At 41.6% G+C, this 23012-nt stretch overlaps 1 protein-coding gene across 2 annotated transcripts; it reads right to left on the reverse strand.

The window, feature by feature from the left end:
- Positions 1-253: 253 nt before the first annotated feature.
- On the reverse strand, positions 254-22733 carry LOC121543081 (glucocorticoid-induced transcript 1 protein). Of its 2 annotated transcripts, none has more exons than XM_041852786.2 (9): positions 22560-22733; positions 22060-22440; positions 18936-19084; positions 14545-14637; positions 10706-10813; positions 5297-5434; positions 4629-4818; positions 3271-3391; positions 254-2795 (listed from the first exon to the last, which is right to left on the reverse strand). In XM_041852786.2, the coding sequence occupies exons 2-9, from the start codon at positions 22388-22390 to the stop codon at positions 2378-2380; spliced, it is 1548 nt and encodes a 515-aa protein (XP_041708720.2). In that variant the 5' UTR covers positions 22391-22440; positions 22560-22733; the 3' UTR covers positions 254-2377. The 2 variants fall into 2 exon arrangements, with proteins under 2 accessions (XP_041708720.2, XP_045070503.1); XM_045214568.1 differs by having other exon boundaries at positions 10706-10816.
- Between the last annotated feature and the right edge of the window lie 279 nt (positions 22734-23012).

Here is a 23012-nt window from a genome sequence, read left to right on the forward strand (position 1 = left end):
TAAAATGTCAGATTCAGACAACATATGCAGCGTTTACCGTGAATGCAGGAACGTTGCCTTTTAAATTAAATGTGTGCTATAGCGCTGAACTTGGCGATACGGATTGAATCGACCCCTAGTCCCGTGTGGCCAGCCTAACAAAATCCTGTCTCGTTGGAAGCCTGGGCTTCATAAGCTAAAGGGGTTCTAATAATAACATTAAAATAATGTGAAGCTAGTGCCTTAAAAAAATAATTTAGACAAACAGCAAGTGTGATTTTATTGCTTAATTTATTGTAAAAACACACAAGGTCTACATATAAAACATGGAATACACAGGCATGATATATTAGTGCCGAACATGGCAAGCCTTGCTGAACTTTGAAAATAATGTGTTAGTATGATTCAAACTAGTCACGGAGCAGCGGTCATCTTTACCGACAAAATATACATCTAGGTTTGAGTGGATTGTGTTGCATATGTTTGTTCGTTTTGCAAATGGTTTTGGCTATTTTTATTTGAAAAAGCATTTCTTTTATTATTTGTAAATATTATTGCCAAGGGGTTTTAACGTAATGTATTGAAGATACATAATACACTTAGGCACTGGATTCAATTCGTATCGCAGAAGTATCGAGGGAGATCCACGTTATAGCACAATTTAAAGGCAATGTTCTCGCGGTACTTCCGCAACACGGATTGAATCCAGCCCTTGTACAGTTTCATGAAATATTTTACTCCATACTGAACGTCAAATCAACACTAGTTTGTATTTTTTTAACAGATCTGTAATTGCACACTTAACATTATCTGATTTGCTTTACATTTTATATAGTACTGTGTAATATTACTATTAAATAGTGATTATCCCGCCTGGAATTAAGTGCTTTGAAAATATCATTAGCCTCAATGTTAAGTGAGACATTGACAGAATTATAAGTGTTTGTTGATTGCTTATCTATTTCGTACAATTTAACTTTCTGCTTTGCTTTTTTTCCTAATTTATTTTTTTGTTGTTGCTTAAAATATTGTTTTTAGGGGTAGATTCTATCAGATCTGCACTAGCCAACAACCGCATTAGAGCTGTCAAATCCACAAGCGGCTCCCGGCATTATACCTAAAGCGGACATTGCCATTGGCTGCATGGAGACGCATTAAGAGAAATCCCATGCAGCCTTGTTTACAAGTTTGAACACTGTAACGTGAGATGTAATCTATACCTCGATAGAAGTTCTCATTATTTTGTTGAATGATTTTCAATTTGAGCGTCATTATTTCTATATAGCCTACACTTTCTCTTTCTGAATTTCTATCGCGAGTGGGACGGGTGTGGCTTCGTGACAATGATCACAGGAGCAGCTGTTCACCGATTTAACAGCTCCAACGCAGTAACACCTCTGACTGCTGGTTAACGCTTAATCCGATTGAATCTAGGCCTTATTTTGACTATACTAAATCTGCTAATACTGTTGATATATTGGAGCTACAATATAATAACCTCTGGAATGTCTTAAGCACTTGAAACTATCTTTACGGATTTCCCGTACACCAGGTTATCATTTCTATCGATGGCAATCCTTTAATAAGTCGTGTTGAAAGATTAGAATCAGCACTTGTTTAAAGACTATGGAATGTCTTAGGAGTAATGTCATGAATTAACCATAAAAGGCAACGTTGAAGTTCATGCATGAGTAGTACATTCCAAATGACCTGAGTTCATTGGTTCTTCAGGGGACCTGAAACAAGGCAATGTGGGAACACTGTGCTTTGTAGCTGGCTGTTGGGTCACTTTCAGATAGTCTTTCTTTAGCTTTTTGTCATGAGTTTACAAACTGGACTGAGACCTGAAATAAGTAGAAACATTCGGGGAAAAGTGGAGCATTGTATTGTAACTGTAGGACGTCCCAATAGGGTATTCAATATAAACAGGCATGTTATTTTTTTTTCCATTAAAAAGCTTATCCATGCTGTAATATTAGCTAGCAACACAGAACAGCTAAATAAGCTGGTTAGATAAACATTTTCAAAATTCAATAAAATATATGTTCTTCTCTTGCCCATTAAATTTTTTCTCAATTTCTTGAATTGACTTTGATAAAGCTGATTGCTACAGAACACAATACATGAAACAATCGAATCTACCCTCTGAAAAGAAAACAAGTCTTTCTGGAGGATGTTGCCTGCCACACCTTGCAGAAGAGAAGGCTAGGTTAGTAAGAATAGGCCCTCCTTGCTGGCTAATGTTGCATTAAAAGAGCCATACTCAGCTAGCCTGGTCCCAGATCTGTTTGTGCTGTTTTGCCACCTCCTATGGTCATTGCGACCATAGGAGTTAGCAAGACAGCACAAACTGATCTGGGACCAGGCTAATGCTCAGCAGCTGGACTGTCCCTGAGAACTAGCTGGTAAGAAGGATGTGTGTAGTGGAGCAGGGATCTGTAGACAGGCCGTCTGAGACCATTGCTGTGCTTGTCAGTTGATTAGTGTCTGTGTTAGGGCCTGTGTCTCGGCTCAGACTGTCTGTGCTGTTCTCTGTGCTTGTGTCGGTGCCTACGCCTGTGTCTGAGCTACTGACCATGTCTGTGCCTATAGACGAGCTCCAGTTAGTGGAGGCTAGAGTGGTGGAACTAGTGGGTGTCATGGCGTCCTCGGGCCATGTGCTGCCTTTTCCATGGAGACCAGGGCTGGAAGAGGTTGTGGTGAAGAGGGAGGAGCAGAGGAGTTTGACGGGACAGAAGGCGGAGCCCCTGGGGATGAAGTTCACCTTGTTTTTGTCTGGGCATGAAAAAAGAGGGAAGCCTTTGGAGACACCAGACCTGGGGAGGAAAAGAGAGGGAGATGTCTTCATCTTTTTATCATCACATACCAAAGTGTGTATATGAAACACCTACAGTGAGAGAGTCCTACATATGTAGGATCTTAATTTGACCACGCTGTTGCAGGAGAACTAAATGAAGACCCTACATCTGTACAGTGGCATAAGGACATACAGTATCAGACCAATTAAAAAAAGAAACTAAAACATGTAGCACTATGAAGTTGAGAAGCATTACAATTAGAAATACCCCTCAAAGTAGTGAAGACGGCAGCAGGTAGCTTAGTGGTTGAGAGCGTTGTGCCAGTAACCGAAAGGTCGCTGGTTCTAATCCCCGAGCCAACTAGGTGAAAAATCTGTCGATGTGCCCTTGAGCAAGGCACTTAACCCTAATTGCTCCTGTAAGTCGCTCTGGATGAGAGCGTCTGCTAAATGACTAAAATGTAAATGTAATGAAAAGGAGAGAGAAGACTTACACCATCTCTTCAAACACTTTGACCCTCTCACACCCCTCCGGAGGCTCCCGTTTGAACATGTAGCTGTTGTTGGGTTTGGGAGAGGTGGCAAACTTGGGAAGGGGAGAGCTGCATCCGCTGTCTGAAAACAGAATGAAACATGTAAGCAGGTCATTGTGGGGATCCCTTTAAAAGGAACATGTGTTAGCGATCTGTTGTCTATAGAAGACAATGAGGTGATTCATACAATACGGCACAGTATTAATATAGCATGAGCCATTTATCATTAACCAAATCCTAATCACTAGACTCCTGAGCAGAGTATATGAGCGGAGCGTGCCCAATTTGATTGGAGCGTGGAGCGAGATTCCCAAAGGCTGGAGTGTCGGCCTTCTCACTCGCTCCAATTTCGCCCCCAGTAGCGCTTACTTCACGAGCTCAGGGCATGCCTGCCCCAGCATACATTTATAGTCTACTTGTTTTGATTGGGTTATTTTGCCTAAAAACCTTTAGGCCTACCTATAGACAAATACAAAAAAACTCTGCATCTCTGCCCAACCTGGCAAGATTGGCCAAAAGGGTGTTTATGGAGAGGATATTCTCCGCTGCTGGCGGCTCTCCAGGCACCATTGCATGAGCCTGAAGCCACAGGCTGGCCAAACTCGTGTTTCTAAAAATGAATTCAAAAGGCACTAACAACTCATTTTTCATTTAATTTGTATTTAATTAAAAAGTAAGTCACAGCCTATATGCGCAATTTATAGACTATAATGATTTAATACAACAAACTGTTGTTTAACTGCTGAGCCCTTTATGTCCCTACCAGCCTATTGTGTTACACTCACAAATGCTTCACAATGTACTTCTATGTAGACTATAGCCTTGAAATAATTGAAATAATATAAATAATATAGCCTAAATAATCCATCCTTCTTAGGCTCCCTGTCTGGCTCCTGACCTATTTAGAGTGTTTATATGCTGTTTAATATGACATGTAGCCTATTTGAAATGATGTTCGCTTCTTACATTTACCTTCTCATGTTTATTCAAATACTTTTCATTCAAATCCATATGGTTTGGTATCAATACTTAAAAACCAATTGGTAGGTCCAGGTATTCACAAAAATAGATGGGTGTTGGTTAAATTGTGATTTTAATTAATGGAGCGAATTTGGAGTGAGTTTTTTTTCCTGTGAGCGTAGAGCGGTTTTTAACGGAGTGGTAGGAAAGGACATGGAGCGATGAGCAGGATTTCCAACTGCTCAACTACGCTCACAAACTCTGCTCCTGAGATATGCAATGGGTGGAGACTGTTGAATGTGTGCACTGAACAACAGCAATAGATCATGCAAGCCAAAAAATGCATCTGAATGGAATACCTTTGTCAAGCTCTTCTGCAGAGCAGGGGCTGCCTTCTGGGGAGTGGAGGGGGTCAGGGGTGAAGGGGCAGGGCCAGGGGCTGGAACCGCCACTAGAGGGGGCCTGGGTATCCGTGTCGCGTGTGTCACCGCCATTGCCGTAGCGATGAGGCTGAAAGGGGGCGCGGTGGCCGTCCAACACGTCCAAAGCCTGAGAGGTCAGAGGTGGAGATGGAGGGAAGGATGAAGGAGTGCAAGAACCACAGCAGGACACTATATCATTTACAATTATTATTGATCATCATACAGCAGTAAATTCAATGCATTCAGTTAATTTCAGTATTATCACACTGCATGTAAACTCCAGTTTGTGTGGAGGTATTAGAATGACAAGCAGAAAAGCGAATACCAGTGCAGATGATAATGCCTGGTACTGTATGAAAACGTTCAGAGCCCTTCTGCTTGTGCTGCAAGGTACAGCTGATTCTGAGATGAGGAAGGCTTGCTGCGCTGCAGGTCATAAATATGTGTGCACGAGTGCCCACATGCATGCACATGCTTCAGGGAGAGCAATTTTGTTAACCTGTCAAGGTTTACTTCCCTACTTCACACACAATTTACAGCTCTACTCAACTCTCAGCAATTTAAATCAGTGTGAGTGAGAATATAGTGTGTGTGTGTGTCCCCACCTGTATTCCCTGCTTCCAATCCTCTCTGATGAACACATTCTCCAGCTCGTGGTTGATGCCCTCCACGCTGCTAGGCACTCTCGATATGAGGGACTTTGGCACTGGGATATTCAACAGGGCTGTGGAAACCACCTTATTCTGGAAAATATGGCAAACCAAGGGTTAAATTACATTTTGTTAGGTGTTGGAAATGTTTTGTAGCTTTTCTATGATAATTTTAAAACAGACATCTAGTCAATTGTATGCTCTCCCCAGTATTTCAGTGTATGATATTGCTATAGATTGTGATTTATGTGAGATTAAATATGAAGTTAAATGATATTAAAGTGAGGTCAACGATAATATAGGATAATACAGATTGTGATCTATCACAAGTGAAAGACATACCATGGCTAATTTAGTTTATGTTCTTTTTCCCAGTGCTTTGTTTACAGTTGCTCAGTATCCGTTAATGAATTCACCACAAACACAGAGACGACTGGGAACTTGGCATGCCCAGACACGTCTCCTCCTCCTCTCCCTCTCTGTCTTGTCAGAATGTCAAAATAGGGACAAGTGACCTAAATCAAATATAACACTCCATAAAACATCTATTGACTTATAAACATATATTGACATGTAAACCACAGTTCAAAAGTTTGGGGTCACTTAGAAATGTCCTTGTTTTCAAAAGAAAAGCATTTTTTTTGTCCATTAAAATAACATCAAATTGATCAGAAATACAGTGTAGACATTGTTAATGTTGTAAATGGCTATTGTAGCTGGAAACGGCTGATTGTTAATGGAATATCTACATAGACATACAGAGGCCAATTAACCGGGATGCTGACCTTCTAGGCAGAGTTGCAAAGAAAAAGCCATATCTCAGTCTGCCCATCTTAATCTTTTATTTTTATTGGCCAGTCTGAGATATGGCTTTTTCTTTGCAACTCTGCCTAGAAGGTCAGCATCCCGGAGTCGCCTCTTCACTGTTGACGTTGAGACTGGTGTTTTGCGGGTATTATTTAATGAAGCTGCCAGTTGAGGACCTGTGAGGAGTCTGTTTCTCAAACTAGACACTAATTTAATTTGTCCTCTTGCTCAGTTGTGCACTGGGGCCTCCCACTCCTCTTTCTATTCTGGTTAGAGCCAGTTTGCGACGTTCTGTGAAGGGAGTAGTACACAGCGTTGTACGAGATCTTCCGTTTCTTGCCAATTTCTCGCATGGAATAGCCTTCATTTCAACAAGAATAAACTGACGAGTTTCAGAAGAATATTATTTGTTTCTGGCCATTTTGATCCTGTAATCGAACCCACAATTGCTGATGCTCCAGATATTTTTGCTTTTTTAATCAGCACAAGTTTTCAGCTGTGCTAACATAATTGCAAAAGGGTTTTCTAATGATCAACTTGGATTAGCAAACACAACGTGCCATTGAAACACAGGACTGATGGTTGCTGATAATGGGCCTCTGTAAGCCTATGTAGATATTCCATAAAAAAATCTGCAGTTTCCAGCTACAACAGCCATTTACAACATTAACAATGTCTACACTGTATTTCTGATCAATTTGATGTTATTTGAATGGACAAAACAAATTACTTTTCTTTCAAAAACAAGGACATTTGTAAGTGACAACAAACTTTTGAACGGTAGTATATATATATACAGTGGGGAAAACAAGTATTTGATACACTGCCAATTTTGCAGGTTTTCCTACTTACAAAGCATGTAGAGGTCTGTAATTTTTATCATAGGTACACTTCAACTGTGAGAGACGGAATCTAAAACAAAAATCCAGAAAATCACATTGTATGATTTTTAAGTAATTCATTTGCATTTTATTGCATGACATAAGTATTTGATCACCTACCAACCAGTAAGAATTCCGGCTCTCACAGACCTGTTAGTTTTTCTTTAAGAAGCCCTCCTGTTCTCCACTCATTACCTGTATTAACTGCACCTGTTTGAACTAGTTACCTGTATAAAAGACACCTGTCCACATACTCAATCAAACAGACTCCAACCTCTCCACAATGGCCAAGACCAAGCTATGTAAGGACATCCGGGATAAAATTGTAGCCCTGCACAAGGCTGGGATGGGCTACAGGACAATAGGCAAGCAGCTTGGTGAGAAGGCAACAACTGTTGGCGCAATTATTAGAAAATGGAAGAAGTTCAAGATGACGGTCAATCACCCTCGGTCTGGGGGCTCCATGCAAGATCTCACCTCGTGGGGCATCAATGATCATGAGGAAGGTGAGGGATCAGCCCAGAACTACACGGCAGGACCTGGTCAATGACCTGAAGAGAGCTGGGACCACAGTCTCAAAGAAAACCATTAGTAACACACTACGCCGTCATGGATTAAAATCCTGCAGTACACACAAGGTCCCCCTGCTCAAGCCAGCGCATGTCCAGGCCCGTCTGAAGTTTGCCAATGACCATCTGGATGATCCAGAGGAGGAATGGGAGAAGGTCATGTGGTCTGATGAGACAAAAATTGAGCTTTTTGGTCTAAACTCCACTCGCCGTGTTTGGAGGAAGAAGAAGGATGAGTACAACTCTAAGAACACCATCCCAACCGTGAAGCATGGAGGTGGAAACATCATTCTTTGTGGGTGCTTTTCTGCAAAGGGGACAGGACGACTGCACCGTATTGAGGGGGAGGATGGATGGGGCCATGTATCGCGAGATCTTGGCCAACAACCACCTTCCCTCAGTAAGAGCATTGAAGATGGGTCGTGGCTGGGTCTTCCAGCATGACAACGGCCCGAAACACACAGCCAGGGCAACTAAGGAGTGGCTCTGTAAGAAGCATCTCAACGACCTGGAGTGGCCTAGCCAGTCTCCAGACCTGAACCCAATAGAAAATCTTTGGAGGGAGCTGAAAGTCCGTATTGCCCAGCGACAGCCCCAAAACCTGAAGGATCTGGAGAAGGTCTGTATGGAGGAGTGGGCCAAAATCCCTGCTGCAGTGTGTGCAAACCTGGTCAAAACCTACAGGAAACGTATGATCTCTGTAAATGCAAACAAAGGTTTCTTTACCAAATATTAAGTTCTGCTTTTCTGATGTATCAAATACTTATGTCATGCAATAAAATGCAAATTAATTACTTAAAAATCATACAATGTGATTTTCTGGATTTTTGTTTTAGATTCCGTCTCTCACAGTTGAAGTGTACCTATGATAGAAATTACAGACCTCTACATGCTTTGTAATTGGGAAAACCTGCAAAATCGGCAGTGTATCAAATACTTGTTCTCCCACTGTATATATATATATATATATATATATATATATATATATATATATATATATATATACAGTGGGGCAAAAAAGTATTTAGTCAGCCACCAATTGTGCAAGTTCTCCCACTTAAAAAGATGAGAGAGGCCTGTAATTTTCATCATAGGTACACGTCAACTATGACAGACAAATTGAGAGAAAAAAATCCAGAAAATCCCATTGTAGGATTTTTTATGAATTTATTTGCAAATTATGGTGGAAAATAAGTATTTGGTCACCTACAAACAAGCAAGATTTCTGGCTCTCACAGACCTGTAACTTCTTCTTTAAGAGGCTCCTCTGTCCTCCACTCGTTACCTGTATTAATGGCACCTGTTTGAACTTGTTATCAGTATAAAAGACACCTGTCCACTACCTCAAACAGTCACACTCCAAACTTCACAATGGCCAAGACCAAAGAGCTGTCAAAGGACACCAAAAACAAAATTGTAGACCTGCACCAGGCTGGGAAGACTGAATCTGCAACAGGTAAGCAGCTAGGTTTGAAGAAATCAACTGTGGGAGCAATTATTAGGAAATGGAAGACATACAAAACCACTGATAATCTCCCTCGATCTGGGGCTCCATGCAAGATCTCACCCCGTGGGGTCAAAATGATCACAAGAACGGTGAGCAAAAATCCCAGAACCACACGGGGGGACCTAGTGAATGACCTGCTGAGAGCTGGGACCAAAGTAACAAAGCCAACCATCAGTAACACACTACGCCGCCAGGGACTCAAATCCTGCAGTGCGAGACGTGTCCCCCTGCTTAAGCCAGTACATGTCCAGGCCCGTCTGAAGTGCATTTGGATGATCCAGAAGAGGATTGGGAGAATGTCATATGGTCAGATGAAACCAAAATATAACTTTTTGGTAAAAACTCAACTCGTCATGTTTGGAGGACAAAGAATGCTGAGTTGCATCCAAAGAACACCATACCTACTGTGAAGCATGGGGTTGGAAACATCATGCTTTGGGGCTGTTTTTCTGCAAAGGGACCAGGACGACTGATCCGTGTAAAGGAAAGAATGAATGGGGCCATGTATCGTGAGATTTTGAGTGAAACCCTCCTTCCATCAGCAAGGGCATTGAAGATGAAACGTGGCTGGGTCTTTCAGCATGACAATGATCCCAAACACACCGCCCGGGCAACGAAGGAGTGGCTTCGTAAGAAGCATTTCAAGGTCCTGGAGTGGCCTAGCCAGTCTCCAGATCTCAACCCCATAGAAAATATTTGGAGGGGAGTTGAAAGTCTGTGTTGCCCAGCGACAGCCCCAAAACATCACTGCTCTAGAGGAGATCTGCATGGAGGAATGGGCCAAAATACCAGCAACAGTGTGTGAAAACCTTGTGAAGACTTACAGAAAACGTTTGACCTGTGTCATTGCCAACAAAGGGTATATAACAAAGTATTGAGAAACTTTTGTTATTGACCAAATACTTATTTTCCACCATCATATGCCAATAAATTCATTAAAAATCCTACAATGTGATTTTCTGGATTTTTTTTCTATTTTTGTCTGTCATAGTTGACGTGTACCTATGATGAAAATTACAGGCCTCTCTCATCTTTTTAAGTGGGAGAACTTGCACAATTGGTGGCTGACTAAATACTTTTTTTCCCCACTGTATATATATATATATATATATATATATATATATATATATATATATATATATATATATATATATATATATATATATATATATATATATATATATATATATATATATATATATATATACACACACACACACACACATCAATAGATGTTTTATGGAGTGTTATATTTGATTTAGTTCAGGCATGTTTCCTGTCATATACATTAATATGACAGGAAACATGCCTGAACAATTGCCTGAACAATTCTGCACTACAGCAAAGCCACATTGTTGTTTTGGAAAGACAAGTTGCCTGAAGCAGAAACAGCCTGGCACCCAGGCTACCAAAACCCTAGTCTATAAATTTACAATCAAGTATTATCCATAATAAGTACTGTATTTATTTAAGGTTGTACATGGTACGGTGACACTCCCACTGTGAATATAGCATTGGGGCAGACACCATACTAGTACAATGCTACCATGCCCTGTGATCTGGGTGGCAGACAGGGAGGCAGCAGTAGGGTATAACTCACCTGGGGTTGGCATGGGGTGCTGGTGTGTAGACCCGGCTGCTGATCCCTGTCTTTGCTCTGGCGGCTGACCTGTTTACTGCGCTGGAGCTGCAGCCTGAGTTTAGCAATCTGCTGGAGAAAGACAGGGGGTTTATCTCAGAGAAAAATGAATGGTTCTCAATGGACATTCAAGGTAGCCTGGTGGCCCCATACTGTATGTGCTGTGTAACCAACACTTCTATTGTTTCATGCCATACATGGCAGAGAGGAGTTGGCTAAAGCACAAACAGACTGGAACACCAGGCTATATTTGAGATATAATTCAATAGAATATGCCTTTAGCAAAGGTACAAAGCAATAGGTAAGGGATAATCAATGAGGGGCAATGCATTCGATGGAAAATAATGCACGATGTGGAAGGTGTGCTACGATGCGCAGCGGAGTGCCACTAAGCTTCCTCGGAGTTGCATTGCTTTTTTTTGTTTTCCTCAGAATAGCATTTCTCCAGCATTCGGAGTGATTTGTCCACAGATTCAGAATGAACTTGAAAAATGTTGTAAAGAGAGGGCTTTTATGGATGTAGCTATGATCAAACATAAGTGAAGTCAAAGGGTTATTTTGTTTCTGTACTGGTTATATAATCATAACATAATCAGTTATATAATGCAGACTAAGGCGAGGTCTTTTAATGCTGATTTTATAATCCTGGCAATACAGTACACAGAAAGAGTATGTCTACTTTATAGGATGCCCTTCCCTGCATGTCATCCATAGAGGTTATTATAGAACAGTACCATGTCATCCATAGAGGTTATTATAGAACAGTACCATGTCATCCATAGAGGTTATTATAGAACAGTACCATGTCATCCATATAGGTTATTATAGAACAGTACCATGTCATCCAGAGGTTATTATAGAACAGTACCATGTCATCCAGAGGTTATTATAGAACAGTACCATGTCATCCATAGAGGTTATTATAGTACAGTACCATGTCATCCAGAGGTTATTATAGAACAGTACCATGTCATCCATAGAGGTTATTATAGTACAGTACCATGTCATCCATAGAGGTTATTATAGAACAGTACCATGTCATCCACAGAGGTTATTATAGAACAGTACCATGTCATCCATAGAGGTTATTATAGAACAGTACCATGTCATCCATAGAGGTTATTATAGAACAGTACCATGTCATCCACAGAGGTTATTATAGAACAGTACCATGTCATCCATAGAGGTTATTATAGAACAGTACCATGTCATCCACAGAGGTTATTATAGAACAGTACCATGTCATCCACAGAGGTTATTATAGAACAGTACCATGTCATCCACAGAGGTTATTATAGAACAGTACCATGTCATCCACAGAGGTTATTATAGAACAGTACCATGTCATCCACAGAGGTTATTATAGAACAGTACCATGTCATCCATAGAGGTTATTATAGAACAGTACCATGTCATCCATAGAGGTTATTATAGAACAGTACCATGTCATCCATAGAGGTTATTATAGAACAGTACCATGTCATCCATAGAGGTTATTATAGAACAGTACCATGTCATCCATATAGGTTATTATAGAACAGTACCATGTCATCCATAGAGGTTATTATAGAACAGTACCATGTCATCCATAGAGGTTATTATAGAACAGTGCCATGTCATCCACAGAGGTTATTATAGAACAGTACCATGTCATCCATAGAGGTTATTATAGAACAGTGCCATGTCATCCACAGAGGTTATTATAGAACAGTACCATGTCATCCATAGAGGTTATTATAGAACAGTACCATGTCATCCACAGAGGTTATTATAGAACAGTACCATGTCATCCATAGAGGTTATTATAGAACAGTACCATGTCATCCACAGAGGTTATTATAGAACAGTACCATGTCATCCACAGAGGTTATTATAGAACAGTACCATGTCATCCACAGAGGTTATTATAGTACAGTACCATGTCATCCATAGAGGTTATTATAGAACAGTACCATGTCATCCATAGAGGTTATTATAGAACAGTACCATGTCATCCATAGAGGTTATTATAGTACAGTACAGTGTGGTTCATCTGGATTGACTTGCATTGAGAGAGTACATGATAGGAGTCAATAATGACAAGGCGATCCATATGAGGTTTCTGAAGATGAGAAAGAACAAAGCAGTGTAAAGCTCATTGTATTAAAGGGCTGGACCTCACAATATGATCACAATACTTAGGTGAGCGATACGATATGTATTGCGATTCTATATGTATCACGATTCTGTATGTATTGCGATTGGATACTGCGATTTTATTGCGATTTGATGTTCCAAACATATTGCTCACTATATGTCTGCAGCAGACGGATAAGAAAAAGCCATGACAAAATGAGTTGGAGAACTAGCTATAGGATGATAAATACCAGAGTTCTGGCGAAGGTACACCTGACTAGCGCTAGCTAACGTTATCTTGTATTTTATCTTTTACAAATCAATACTTGGAGTCAACAGTATCGATATATAATCGACCAAAACAATATTGCGATACTCTACTGCTTTGAAACTCAACTCTGGACCTCGAAGCCAGTTACACTGCGTTTTTTTTGTTCCCCTCTAATCAGGGACTGATTTAGACCTGGCACACCAGGTGGGTGCAATTAATTATCAGGTAGAACAGAACATCCGGACCTCGTAGGGTAAGATTTGAACACCCCTGCTTACTGTATTGATTCCCCCTCCCCCCCATCTCTACTGTATAGTACCACTCACTGTTGGGTGGGAGGATTTGGCCTTTGGCTATATATGACTGGGTCTCTCAGGATATAAGTGTCAGCTAAAATAATACATTTCATTGACAATATGTAAGACTACATGCCAAATCCAAATGTACCTATTGCTACTTTTATACACTACAATGGGCGACTAAGTTAAACTTAGATCATTAGTATCTTTAGAAACATGTACATGTTGCTATACTGTATGTTACTACATGTACATACAGTACAGTATCATATCATCATAATCATGTCAAGAACAAAAAGAAACATCTCAACATAGTGAGAGAACATTCCATCCATTTAGTGTTTATTGGTCATCTAACAGGCCTATCTTATGTAAGTCAGCCCATTTCAAAAGCCTCAATACCATTGTTTTGCTGTGTTGCTCTTGAGCAAAAGCCAGCAGACTGTAACAAGCTTATATATGTGTTGTTTGCAGGAGGAGTAGGCCTTTATGGAGTTAGATAAGGTTCATCCTTGTCACTAGAGTATCAACAGGGCCAAGCTGAGGGGGAAATGATATGGCTGTTACACCCTGCAGACAAGTTCAGTGCCTGCTCCCCCTCTCAAAACAACCAGCCACAATGAGATGCGACGGACTAGGCTACAGAGGGAAAGGAAGGTTAAATAAAGACTGTGGTCTGGAAGAGCTAGAGAACTAATAGCTCAATGTGGTCTCCAGCTAGCCACTAATTCAGCCAGGCAACGCGCATGGAAACCGACCTTCAGGAGCATAATATTTAACTGAACCTCATATCCTGACAAATAAAACACATTTCAAGTAATGGCTGAACCTCAAAGCTCTGACAAAAACTTGTTGGAGGTATATTTGACTGTGCACATACAGTGCAGCTCCAATAATGTCAACAATACAACTCTTGCTGGATGTTTTGTGACAGACCAGCTATTCTGGTCTAACGTTAAACTCCTCAGAGAGTTATGGTGTTGACATTGGTTACAGTATTGGATTACAAATAATAGGATAGCGCTCCTTACAGTTGTTTTGGCTAGAGACACAGGTCATGCAGAGAGTGTGTAGGCTAGCCTATATATGCTAGGAAGTTTGAGTGTGGCACCTACCTCTTTCAGATGGTCTGCGCTACCCCAGGAGGCTGACCGCTGGTGTGGGCTTCCCTGCTCCCCTCCAGCATCCTCTATCCACAGACCAGGAGTCTGAAACACACACACACACACACACACACACACACACACACACACAGACACACACTCTAAGCAGTGGATAAACAAATACACCCACATCATCCCCTTCATTTGTATGGAATTCAGGAAGACTGAGACAAGACTCTGGAATTCATTGAGATGAACAGATGAGAGAGAGGTGGGTGAAAGCAATCATGAACCCTGTACCTTCGCCAGAGATGCACACATCTGGAAACAATCAAATTAGTCAAAAATGGTCTTTGCGGGATAAAGATGGATGCAGCTCACCAGAAGCAAAAAACAGTAATAACATGTGTGATAGCTACTACTTAAAGTTGTATCCTTACAGTTGTAACGACAATCCACATTAGGACAGATTGCCAAAGGCTAATTTGTGGTTGGTGACTGACATACTACATACTAACTACTAGCTGGTAATTCTGTGGGAAATGTCTGCTCTTTCTCCACTACAGCAGATAGAGAAAAGTGCTCTAGTGTCTACAAGAATGCAACCTTTACATAAATAAGGAAACGGTTAACTTATGTAAAATACATGCAAAAAAGAGACAGGATGTTTCAAAAGCATGTTTGCAACCATGATGCACTTCCCTTTGATTATGCATATCAACAGTGACATTGGTCCTCCAAGGCGTCGTGGTCAATACAGTAGAGTGAAGCATCTTAAATGTCAATGTCCTCGTACTGCCTTACGTTTGACCCTTGTCGAAAAACAAAACATCCTCTATAACGCACAACGTTACACAAAAGACCCACTCTATGATATGCAATATGAAGAACACCAGTGAAGCGTTAGGGCTGGCTACTGGCACATTGCTCTTCAGAAAGGACAAACGGTTTAAACGGGTGTTTGTGCTCCAATAAAGAGGCCACTATGCTGGATGACAGATGTGCTACCGTTTAGAGTAACATTTTGTACATGGCTATGGTATTGCTGTGGTGTTTGATGCTAGAGCCAAACATTGAGGGCTGAATGAATAGTGAAAGGAAAGTTTCCACTGCTAAGTGCTAACTTTGCAAAAAGTTATATTGAGATGTTAAGTAATATGGATATTATTAACTTTACTAATTATTAACTAGCCTAGTTCTCCAGTACTACTAAAGCCTACCCTTCAGCAAATAGATAAAATGGTACAAGAACATAGCATTGCCATAGGCTACTTATCATCATTTTAATAACAATTTAAATGTTTATTTTTAACAACAAATGAAGTGTCTGTTCATAGAGCTCCCAGCTTTGTTTACTTCAAGACACTTGTATCAAGTTAGTTTTTGCACTTCCAGCCTGCCTTGTGGGTTTGTGTGCCAGGTGTTATGCCAGATAATGCTCTGGTGAAATAAAGTTAGCGTACTTTACTTTCACAGCCTACAGCTCATGTTAAATGATTCTCACCCCACTTAAAATCCTGTTTGATTCCCCAGCAGGGATACTGAACATCAATGGATTTACAATGGAATTCAAGTTGGTTTGTTTAGTTTACATGCTGAGGCAAGAGTATAGAATGCCGCTGCTATCATTTGGTCTGATTTGAGTTGATGAGGGCATTACGTTCTGGTTCTGTGAGCTTCTTGGTCTTCTCATCTACAGCGCATTCTGAAAGTATTCAGACCTCTTCCCTTTTTCCACATTTTGTTACGTTACAGCCTTATTCTAAAATGGATTAAATAAATGTTTTCCTCATCAATCTACACACAATACCCCATAATGCCAATTTAGACATTTTAGCAAATTTCTAAAAAATTAAAACAGAAATACCTTATTTACATAAGTATTCAGACCCTTTGCTATGAGACTCAAAATTGAGCTCAGGTGCATCCTGTTTCCATTGATCATCCTTGAGATGTTTCTACAACGTCATTGGAGTCCACCTGTGGTAAATTCAATTGATTGGACATGATTTGGAAAGGCAAACACCTGTCTATATAAGGTCCCACAGTTGACAGTGCATGTCAGAGCAAAAACCATGTCATGAGGTCGAAGGAATTGTCCGTAGAGCTCCGAGACAGGATTGTGTCGAGGCACAGATCTGGGGAAGGGTACCAAAAAATGTCTGCAGCATTAAAGGTCCCCAAGAACACAGTGGCTTCCATTATTCTTAAAATGGAAGAAGTCTGGAACCACAAAGAGCTGGCCGCCCGGCCAAACTGAGAAATCGGGGGAGAAGGGCCTTGGTCAGGGAGGTGACCAAGAACCCGATGGTCACTTTGACAGAGCTCCAGAGTTCCTCTGTGGAGATGGGAGAACCTTCCATAAGGACAACCATCTCTGCAGCACTCCACCAATCAGGCCTTTATGGTAGAGTGGCCAGACAGAAGCCACTCCTCAGTAAAAGGTACATGACAGCCCGCTTGAAGTTTGCCAAAAGGCAACTAAAGGACTCTCAGACCATGAGAAACAAGATTGTCTGGTCTGATGAAAGCAAGATTGAACTCTTTGACCTGAATGCCAAGCGTCACATCTGGAGGAAACCTAGCACCATCCCTACGGTGAAGCATGGTGGTGGCAGCATCATGCTGTGGGGATGTTTTTCAGTGGCAGGGACTGGGAGACTAGCCAGGATCGAGGGAAAGATGAACGGAGCAAGAGCGCTCAGGACCTCAGACTTGGGCAAAGGTTCACATTCCAAACAGGACAACGACCCTAAGCAAACAGCCAAGACAATGCAAGAGTGGCTTCGGGACAAGTCTCTGAATGTCCTTGAGTGGCCCAGCCAGAGCCCGGACTTGAACCCGATCGAACATCTCTGGAGAGACCTGAAAATAACTGTGCAGCGACGCTCCCCATCCAACCTGACAGAGCTTGCGAGGATCTGCAGAGAAGAATGTGAGAAACTCCCCAAATACAGGTGTGCCAAGATTGTAGCGTCATACCCAAGAAGACTCGAGGATTTAATCGCTGCCAAAGGTGCTTCAACAAAGTACTGAGTAAAGGGTTTGAATACTTATGTAAAATGTGATGTTTCAGTTTTTTATTTGCAAAAATGTCTAAAAACCTGTTTTTGGTTTGTCATTATGGGGTATTGATGAAGGAAAAAAACTATTGAATCCATTTTAGAACAGGGCTGTAACATAACAAAATGTGGAAAAGGTCATGAAGTCTGAATACTTTCCGAATGCACTGTATCTTACAGTATGCACGTCTCTAAAACATGAGGAACATTTTAGTGAATAGATAAATATCTTTGACAAAACGCTTATTATGGATTCAAGCTGCTTGAAGAACATGGAATGAGCAGTAATGCATAACTGCTTACTTTAGACAACTCATAAGTAAAACATGCTGAGTTGATTGTCATCGATAATATACAGTCCACATCCTGCCTGTGTAACAATTCTAAAAACAAAGATTAAGACAGTCTTTAGTCTGGTGTGTGTGTGCGCACACATGCAATCATTGCACTCTGTCTGTCTATGTGCCTGTGTGTGTGTGTGTGTTTAATCTTCATACAGACATTCTCTGTGTTCTGTAACCACAGGGCCTAGGGCAGATAGATCTATCCCGGAACAGTGATTAGCATATGTATGGCCCTCCGCTCCTCACTCCCACACAAAGGCAGACGGGCCAACCACGAGGGCCAGGTGGTAAGCAGTGGGATTCCTCTCCTCGCCCCAACCATCGCCTGAGGGACAGGTGCAAACAACTTCACCTCCGTCTCTAGATTGTATGCTACAACAAAGAGCTGGGAGTTTTTGTCCCAGGTTTTTTTTGCTGTTACAGTGTTACAGGCGATTTGGGGTAATGGGATATTTTGTTAACAGGAAGAAGCTAGTCTGTGACTGTACTTGGGGAGCTTGTGCTTTTCCTAATCCAAGTGGTTTAAGTGAAGCAGTCCACACCATCATTAGGGGAACGTTGATTCTATACGTAGCAACTTGAACCTGGAGGCCCACTCACCACTTCCGAAGACTAAACAAAGAGCCCCAAGGTGAATGAAGGGTTAAAGGGATGAAGCCATGTAAATGAGGCTGGGCGGCGCTCATTCAGCCACATGAAAGGATTCTATTAGGACGGACAGCGCGGCCATGGTCAATGGCCCTGCCATCATCATACATATTCAATATGGGTTCATAACCACAAAAATCTGCCCATTCTCAAACTGCATTGAACGGTCAATCACGTTGACCAGAATAGTGAGTGCTGATGTGTGGAATGCTACCCAGGAAAATTGTGGTCAAAATAAACCCAGTACGTGTTTTCCTAAAGAGAAACTTGATTTAGAAAACATATGCATTTAAATAAATTATTATGATGTGCACCATTAGCTTTTATGGGTCCTTTGACCTAAAGTTACCTGTGTGGCTTTGTCTTTCATGCAGGAAGGGTAGGGTCCGTGGGAGTCACGAGGCCACTGGCCTGTGAGGTACGGCCCCATAATGGCGTCCAGGGAAGATGTCCGCCGGATAGCACTGGAGCTACGCGCCTGCAGTTTGGACCTCTCTCCTACAGGAGCGAGGGGAGAGCAAGGGTCAGGACAGGACACACCCACACTGTCATACTGAACAATGTCTTGTTGTTTTCCATAAACAGTTCTATTGCTAACCTTATTGAGTATCAGTGCTTTACAGTGATATATACTAGGCCTAACTAATCTGGTTGTGTTGAAGCTAGGTCTGATGTTATGGGAGCTGCCTTCTCGAAGCCAAAGTAGTTAAACACACACCACCCACATAAGAACTCATAAACAACCACACCACAATTAACATCAATACGGCCTGCATTCACTCAACATTCCTCCTGCAGTAACTCACAGTAAAAACCCAAACACAGAAATGCACTGTTTTTCTAAAGCAGGGAGACATGGAGGGGGAAATGGGTGAAAGCATAGGCTAGTAGGCAGTATTATGCTTTGTGATTGTTGAAAGTCAATGGGAGCTCCTTGCTTTCCATTTCAAAGAGCTTATGAAGGGTGAAGCAGGTGACCAGGGTACACATTCTTCATTCAATCTGTTCCTTGTCTAGGTGCACAGTGTTCCTTTTCGATACCACTACACACCACCTAGGCTCTAGGGTCTAGATGATCAGCCAAGTCTGAGCATATCAACCAAAAGACATTGGCTAAGTAAGTAAACCCAATGACCTAGGGTAAACTATCTGAGGAAAAGGGAGTGGATTTCCATCAATATTGTTACAGCCAAAGTTCTCCAAACACAGCATGCAAATTTAGCCCGAGTGATTTTCCACCGTCTCTCCACTTTGCTAAATTTAGGCTCTCAAGAACAAAATAAAGTCAGATAATTTTCTGGCTTTTAGTATGCATAAGGTCCCTTTCACAATTTTCAAATCAACCTTTTCAAAAATAGTGAACTTTCTACCAAAGTTGATAGATTTTAGGCTGGGTTCTAAATTTAACAACATGCTTGTTTTCCAATTTACTCTTACTCTGCAGTTTGGGGACGTGTGACAATGAGGAAGGCCATTTCAGCACAGCTGGCACTTTGACAGGGAGGGGGAGTTTCTTTGTTGTGGCCATTGGGATGGCCTAGTGTGGGGATGATGTCATAGTGTGAACCTAAAGGTCATGCGGTGGAATGTCACCCTTCTCCATGGCCTTCACCCTGGCCCGTTGTCCTGGCGACCCTTTCACCACCACCTAGCTCAGATGAGATGAGTGATGCCAATGAACATGCTGACTGACTGAAAGGAAGATGCCCACTAGTTAACTTCTCCAATGTTCCAATCACAAAGCTGCATGGCTGACAAGGACACAATGTATTGTCCACTTTAATGTTTAACCTTAATTTGTCAGATGCCTCGAAAGACAAAACCACAAATTCACCACAAATTCCCTTCAGTGTGTTCACTGCAAATAGCATACAATTCTGAGGAAACGGTCAAATAAAAATACCTCCATATTTCCATTTGACAATGAAAGATGAACAATACATGTACAAATGTCAATTTCCATCCCTGTACACTTCCCAGTGCTATCCCAATTCCACTTGTCGCAATGCAATGCACCTCCTACCCCTAGCTAGCAGATGACATCACATGAAACAAACTAGCCTTGTTTCGACTGGGAGGTCACTGCCATCAAACAGCGGATCAAGTCTCCATCACGAACTATGTGACTGGACACTGCTCAGGGTTGAAGGTCATCTCATTCTGAGGACCAGGGAATGCAAGGCATGTCATGCCATTTTCCCGAACATAGAGTTACCAACCCCACAATAACCGCAATGCAGCTCAGAGACAAGGAGGCTGCCATCTTGGGGAAAGGTAAGGCGGACGCCATTATACTCCACTGATGTAGGAGAGCGTCAAGACAGCTGGAGTGTCATGGCTGTCACTGGTTGAACCATGGTGATTCATGACCTGCCCTCGTAAAGTGCCGGAGGTCATTGTAGTAAAAATACCTTGTTGCATAGTGAGTACAACATAGTCCTGGATGCAAATTTGGAGTCACAGAACAGGTTCGACGCAGTCTCCAAGCTGTGACAGAAAAAGCTAACGGTATTCAGAGATTTCTGCTTCACAAAGGCAAGCAGACATTAACTGGATGCTTTGTGTGTCTTGCGTTTTACTGCATAGAGGGTTTGCTGAGAAATACAACTAAAGTGTTCCAGAAAATATTGTGTTGGGGAAGATAAATATAATCAGTCTCAATACCAGAGGCAACATCAATATTTGGCAGGAGACCCTGTCTCAGAAACAGGATTTAGAGTGGTCTAGTCTCCCATCTCCCCCTTCAGTCCACCCTCCATCTCCTTATCACCTGAAAGGAACAATGGCTCAGGTTGAAGCAATAGAGCCATGAAATGTCACACCACTCACTTCCATTCTCCATAACATAGGGCTCACAATATGTTCTCGATGTGTACAATACAGTACAGTTGAAAGGGAGTAGGTCATATACCTGTAACCTGACTGTTTGTTCAACAACGATTCTCAGGTTCTACGTCCCCTTTACAACCCATAAGCATGTTTTGCTGCCAATGATCTCCTCCCCTTTTCTGTCAATAGTCCATAAGCAGCAGGAGTGTAAGAGGAGAGGACACTATAAGCTTCCTTATTAGTGACGTACTGTAGTAGTAGGCCTACATATGGGCCTACTTCCCCTTTTGTGTAACTCTGGGGCCATATATTCAATCAAAACTAATATGCTGGTGAGGTTTTTTACAAATTATATATTACATGAATCCTAATCAGCACAAGACAAATTATGTTTTTGACTTACCTTATAAACCTTGGGACCTATTCCTTGTCAGGGTGACTGAATAGGGCCCAGTGAGTCTCATTAATCCATCAATATTGTACAAATTAATTCATCTATAAAATGCATAGCAAACACTGTATTACAGGAATACAAAAGGCCTACAATCTCTTGACCATCACCAAGAGCAAGCTAAAGGGTGCATTTGTCCTGAATACATCGATATTGTAGCATGTGGTAGATGGTTAATATAACAATATTTTACCTCTACAAACGGGTGAGTTTGGACCCCGGTCAGGTGAGTGCGAGACCCTATTTTCAGGAGACAGTCTCTGTCTCGTGGCACCAGTGCAATTTACTCCAAGATTCAGTGTCGCACTTGGGGGAGATGACCCGCGGCTATTTGTCGGTCCATTGTTGCCTCCAACAGAGTGAGAAGGAGAGCGTGTCGGGCTGCTCTGGCCCCCGCGTAGGAGCTGGTAGGGCACAGTAGCACGGATGGGGTGCAAACGACAGCTGTTGGATAAACTGGGGGACCCTGCATTGCTACGTCTGACTGTGGACTGCTGTTGAAGCGAGTTGGTGGGAGCTGACATTCTGCTGCTTCGTATCACTTTCAGGAAAAATATCGCCAAGATATCCGCTTCTGGAAAACAGAGGATACACTTCCTTTAATTCTAGCTCGTATGCTGTTCGAGTTCATTTAGCAGCTATCTCGCAGTTATCTTGCATCTCGAAAAGGCGAATTCTACTGCAATAACTTACCTGAAGAACACTAAAACAAGTCTTCTTTGTGCATGTTTGTCGAAAACGTTCAATATATGCTGTTAAAAAACTTAATTTGTACAGTTAGCTAAACATATTTACTATTTACTATTCTTTGGTTCTTCCCTACCTTCCCCACGTCCACTGTAAATGACAGTTGTATCGACAAGACTACTGGCTGATAAACGTGGGCGGGCTGCACTCTTTGATTCTGATCATGTGGTTGGACAGCTAAATTATACAGTAACATTAGTAATTGGTCCAATGATGTCTATCGACTGTACTTTCAGCCAATAACTTCATCGATGTATTATAAGAATTGGACCAATTTCTTTCTCAAAACCTTCGTTTTAAAAATTAACTTAAGAATATTTGTGTAATTACCTGTACAATTAAATACATAATTTTTGATGTAATGACAATATGGACGAAATGTTGTTGGACAAACCTGAT

The sequence above is a fragment of the Coregonus clupeaformis genome, unplaced genomic scaffold (genome assembly GCF_020615455.1).
Source record: "Coregonus clupeaformis isolate EN_2021a unplaced genomic scaffold, ASM2061545v1 scaf0281, whole genome shotgun sequence".
NCBI classification, from domain to species: Eukaryota; Metazoa; Chordata; class Actinopteri; order Salmoniformes; family Salmonidae; genus Coregonus; species Coregonus clupeaformis.

Excerpts from the sequence above, each read along its gene's own strand:
- LOC121543081 (XM_045214568.1), bottom strand. The coding sequence starts at position 22,390 with ATGTCAGCTCCCACCAACTCGCTTCAACAGCAGTCCACAGTCAGACGT. Across the intron at positions 14,638-18,935 it reads TGAAAGACAAAGCCACACAG|ACTCCTGGTCTGTGGATAGA; the intron begins GTAACTTTAGGT and ends TGTGTGTTTCAG. Across the intron at positions 5,435-10,705 it reads GCACCCCATGCCAACCCCAG|AATAAGGTGGTTTCCACAGC; the intron begins GTGAGTTATACC and ends CATATTTTCCAG.